This window comes from Betta splendens, chromosome 2 (genome assembly GCF_900634795.4).
Source record: "Betta splendens chromosome 2, fBetSpl5.4, whole genome shotgun sequence".
Classification (NCBI taxonomy): Eukaryota; Metazoa; Chordata; class Actinopteri; order Anabantiformes; family Osphronemidae; genus Betta; species Betta splendens.
Window position 1 is genome coordinate 27,516,628 of NC_040882.2, and position 5,439 is coordinate 27,522,066.

General features: G+C 49.3%; 1 protein-coding gene across 1 annotated transcript; it reads left to right on the forward strand.

Moving 5' to 3' along the window:
* Window positions 1-1,007: 1,007 nt before the first annotated feature.
* LOC114851219 (L-amino-acid oxidase-like) lies at window positions 1,008-5,093 on the forward strand. The gene is made up of 7 exons (XM_029142913.3): window positions 1,008-1,168; window positions 1,751-1,968; window positions 2,110-2,222; window positions 3,229-3,430; window positions 3,535-3,603; window positions 3,725-3,861; window positions 3,998-5,093. Exons 1-7 carry the CDS (start codon window positions 1,138-1,140, stop codon window positions 4,791-4,793), a joined length of 1,566 nt encoding a protein of 521 aa, XP_028998746.1. The 5' UTR covers window positions 1,008-1,137; the 3' UTR covers window positions 4,794-5,093.
* Window positions 5,094-5,439: the final 346 nt, after the last annotated feature.

The window sequence follows — 5,439 nt, forward strand, 5'->3', positions numbered from 1 at the left end:
GAAGAATGGAGCTTGGATCCTCATTCCCTCGGTGCGTTCGCTCCCTTCACCCGTACCAGCATTTAGAGGAGGCCAGGGAGCCGTTCCAAGCGGAGGGCCGGGTGCACTTTGCTGGGGAGCACACAGCACGCCTTCCCTCAGGCCTGGATCGAAGCAGCCATGAAATCTGCCATCAGGGCAGCGACCAACATTAACCGAGCAGCACTTTCACATTCAGAGTCACCAACAGCACGAGATGAGCTCTAGGGTCACAAACGACTAGTCAACACACTGATATGTGTAGAAATCCTTCTTATTATTCTAACAAGCAACGTCATCTGTACTTGTGTTTGCTCTGTCAATAAAAAACATGATGCTTTAACCAACATCTTTGTTTTGGACCTTTCGTCAGCCAGGCTCCGGATGATGGTTGTGGCTGTGAATTAAGACATTTGACCAGGTCTTTGAGCTGCAAAACAAACACAGGACCTAATGAGTTTCACAACACTAGGAGATCAGTCAGTAACAGCAGATTTACTTCCTTCTAGGCTTTTACATTGGTAAATACTGTGTAGTGAGGGATTGTCTTGGAAAATCCCTGCAGCGTGACGTTCACTTTCTTGTGAAATAATAAGATCCCGTGGAGACGCTATACAAACATCGTTAATGCTGGGAAAGAGGACAGTCTAGACTGTAGTTCTGGCATTGAGCTGCACATTATTGTATGTGAAGAGCAGCCGGTTGTAGCTGATACCCACGTATCAGCTTAGCTGGCCTGCTCCTGTTCAGACTAAACCAGCTGTATCAAAGCTGCGGTCTGGTTGTGAAACTTAGGGAAAAGTGAAACCAAAATCAAAAGCAAGTTGTGTGTTTGTGGTCAACAGAGTCAGATGACATGAAAACAACTGTGCAACAATGAAGCGAAGCCTGGTATAAAAGAGGCTGCGGCAGTCACTGCATCATGGGACTGAGCATCCTCCTCAAAGGTAAGAGTCCAGTCTGTGTCAGGGGAGACGGAGGCCTCACGTCTGAGCTGTGGAACTGACTCAACTCTCATTGACTTCATAGACATTTATACCATTTATAGAGAGAGGGTAAAATCGTTTTTGAGTGTTTGTGATTCTCTTCTCTCTGTGTCATCAAAGCCTCGGACCCGTCATGGAACCACACGCTTCTTCATGGAGACTGTGTGAGTATCCTGCTCAAACATTCATAGTGTTGGAGAGTTGACGTCTGGCTCCTTCGCTCTGCTCATCTCCCTGTCTGAGGTCTGACTGGTTCGAAAAACACAAGTGGTGTGATTCATCAAAAACACCACGGCGTTGAGCGTCTGGTGATTATGATCAGTCTCATCATGTCACTGGCAGATGTGGTCAAATCAATTTCAATTCAAAAGGTCTGAGATGAATGAAAAACAAATTCAACTCTTAAATTGTGAATGAGGCCGCAGCGGTTTGTGATGTAGATCAGATTTCCTGCATCCAATAAAATAAGGTTTAATATATTGGAACGTTCCTTGCTGTATTTCATGTATTAGGCTCAGTATCACAATGTTCTATCCCATAAACAAGACTTTTTTCCTCATTGATGTAAAGATAAATATCTAATTCACAGCATTTAAAGTAAAAAGTCAGTTAAATGTCACAGCAGGTCGAGCTCTAAGTGCCCAGATGTCGCTGTGTGTGGAGGCAACCAGTCACCAGGCTGAACTCCTCGAGCCTTCGTCTTCTGGCTGAAGCGTGACCACACTTTGCCTCTTGCTTGGTTTCAGCCTCCATCCTCGTGCTGCTGTTGGCGCTCGGCCACGCTGCTGCTGTGAGCCTGAAGGAGCAGCTGTCTGACTGTCTGCAGGACAAGGACTACGAGGCGCAGCTGAAGCTGGCCAAGCACGGCCTCCCGCCCCCCACCGCCTCTCACCACGTGGTGATAGTGGGCGCGGGCATGGCCGGACTGACGGCCGCCAAGCTGCTGCAGGACGCGGGACACCAGGTAGCTGCACCCCGGCTAACGCTAGTGTGGGGAGAGAAACTGAGCCTGTGGTAGAAAAGGCTCTGGTTTCACTTAGCTAAACCACAGCATGGCACAAGATGCATGAAACTGGCCTGAACCGCAAAGCTGCTGTGCACCAAGGTGACCATCCTAGAAGCCAGCGGCCGAGTGGGAGGACGCGTGGAGACCTACAGGAACGAGCAGGACGGCTGGTACGCTGAGATGGGAGCCATGAGGATCCCCAGTTTCCACAGGTGAGAAGACAGGTCTGCTGCATCACGCTTCTGACCAGTCGAAGGCGCTTCACTGGCTCAGTGGCAGGAGGTCAGTGGCCTGAGGTTCATGGCTGGTGAAGGAGTGGAGGCAGATTTTACAATCTTGCCATCTTAAAAGAGTGTATTTTTCACTTTTTATTTGTCAGAATGCATATTACTACTATATTACATTTCACATTTTATCTTCATTCCTATCTCACCTAAAGGAACATATTTGGTCTTGAAGGAACATATCACATATAGCAGTAAGAGACCTGACCTGTAGCCTCCATGTACAGTAGTATTTTTCACAATTCATAATCATTCTAAAGTATAGAGAAGTGTAAATGTTCAATTTCGACCCTCAGTGAAGTTTTATGTTGTTTTTAAAACTTTAAATGCTGCTTTAATCAGTTTGCTCTAGATTAGGATAACATAGAATACGTCACTCAAGGTTTAAATTTACTTCTCAAGCACTTGAATTGTTTTACTTGTCATTCAGTAAGTCTTTTTAGATGATTGAAACCCATTTGTGGGGACGCCCTGTGTTAAAGGGTGGTAGCAGCGCCCCCTCCTGGATGAGGCGCAGACCTGTCCAGCCTCCCCTCATGAGTTTTCTCTGTCGGTTTTAGCGCAATCAGAAAAGTAATTATGTCACAAAACATTGATAAACACATTAGGCAGGTTGTACAAAGTCATGGTGTAGAATGAATCTGTCTGAAGGCTCCAAACATTATACTAGAGACAAAATGTGAAACAGAAAGGGATTACGCCTTGTATCAGCCTGTTTACTGTCAGTTTCAGCATCGGGGCTGAGGCGCCCCTCGCTAATGCCTCACTTCCAGTTTCTGGCCATATTAGATCACGAAATGTGCAGATTTAGTGATTTTTACTCAGGTAAAATGTATATATGGAAGGTGTGACAGGCTCAGTTAACGAGATGCTAAATGTCAGGAGTCTGTCACTTCAACCACACTGAAGCCATTCTTATTGGTCTCTGTCACAGAATTGTACGCAGGTTTGCTAAAGAGCTGGGCGTGAAGCTGAATCGGTTCGTCATGGATGACCCCAACACCTTTTACCTGGTCCGCGGCGTGCTGAGACGTAACTATGCTGTGGAAGCAAACCCCGACATCCTGCCGTACAACCTCTCAAAGAGCGAAAGGCACAAGTCAGCCTACGAGCTGCTGCAGGACGCTTTGCAGAAGGTACGTAGGGAAGATGAAGTCCTGCTCAGGTCCTGCTGAGCTGATCCCACGTCAGTGATCAGACCTCACTGTAGCAGCAGAATGCACTTCTGATTCTCCCGTAGGTGAAGGACGAAGTGAGGAAACACGGCTGCAAAACTGCTTTCAAGAAATACGATCGCTATTCTGTGAAGGTGAGTACGTGGTCCCACGTGGATCCTGCTGCTCCCGTGCTCACTGGGCTGGAGCACGGACAAAAGGAAGGATCTGAATGCTGATGACGGAAGGTAGAAACCCTCGTGTTCTGTTTCTCAGGGGTATCTGACAGAAGAAACGAATCTGAGCACAGAAGCTGTGAGGATGATTGGAGACCTGCTGAACGAGCAGAGCCTCATGCACCTGGCGCTGACGGAGATGATTTACCTGGAGAGCGACGTCAGCGACAACACCACGTAAGACCTGAAGAGGAGGCTCATGTCAGAGCCAGCTGATGATTAGCTTAGGATGCTAAATAAATGAGCTAATGAGTCAGAAAATGATCTGCTGGAAGAACGTTCTCTGAACGCTGTGTTTTGTTTTGTTTTGAAGGTACGATGAAATAACGGGAGGCTCTGATCTCCTCCCCAAAGCGTTCCTCACCGTCCTCAACGCCTCCATCCTCCTCAACTCCAGGGTCAAACGCATCAGCCAATCGAAGAGCGGCGTCGTGGTGTCCTATGAAACGGACGAGCAGCTGATGGACGTGGCTGCCGACGCTGTCCTCGTGACCACCACCGCCAGAGCTGCGCTCTTCATCGACTTCCAGCCGCCGCTCTCCATCGGGAAAAGAGACGCTCTGAGGGGCGCCCACTACGAGAGCTCCACCAAGATCATCCTCACCTTCAAGGAGAGGTTCTGGGAGAAGGAAGGCATCCGAGGGGGAAAGAGCGTCACGGACAGCCTCTCTCGCTACATCTACTACCCCAGTCACAGTTTCCCCAAAAACAAGACCGTGGGCGTCCTCCTGGCCTCCTACACCTGGGCCGACGACGCCCTGCTGCTGCACAGTGCCAGCGACGAGGAGCTGAAGGACAAGGTCCTGGACGACCTGGCCAAGATCCACGGCGAGCGTGTGCGGGCGCTGTGCACCGGGGTGGTGGTGAAGCGGTGGAGCTCGGACCCCTACAGCCTGGGCGCCTTCGCTCTGTTCGCTCCCTACCAGCACATCGAGTACTCCAAGGAGCTGTTCAGGCACGAAGGCCGGGTCCACTTCGCCGGCGAGCACACGGCCTACCCCCACGCCTGGATCGATACGTCCATGAAGTCAGGCATCAAGGCTGCTCACAACATCCACAACATGTTGAACAGGGAGGCAGCGAGAGCTCATCAGCGAGCAGAGCTCTAGGGTGAAAGTGCCGTCTGTGGCGACTGCGGCGACGATCCAGCTGCAAACAGTGTGAGAAGGCGACAAACAGCTGCTTCATAGCTCTTCATGATGCTGATTTATACCTGAAACTGGTGCTCATGCACTGTGTCTGATGAGGGGAGGATGAATTCCTGAGAGGTGTGTTTTAAAATGTTTAAAAATTAACTAGTAGTGGAACATGTACTTATACCTTAACTCACTACACAGAAGTACAAGCTTTATGAATCAGTGTTTTATTTGCTTTATTTGTCAGGGTTAAATAAAAATCAAACACACAGAGTTTGTCTTTTATTATTAATTGTTGTTTAAAGGACATTGTATCAGATCAAAGGGAAGACACTGGTGTTTTCAGCCACTGCTGCCGCGGCAACACACCAGTTTTCCAGCTCTTTGCAGGAAGAGGAGGGGTAAAACCAAACTGCTGGGCAAAGTGAACCAGCTTCCAGACACCAGCAGCACACATCCCTCGCTGGAGGCGAGCAGCTTGACGTTATCGAGGAAAACACAAAGAAAAACACCAATGAAGAAGAGCCACAGCACCGCGGTGATGGCCGTGATGGTGCTGAAGGCCCTGTGCTTGGCCTGGTCCACCCGGGGGCCCGGCCGCCCCGCCTCCCCCGGGCCT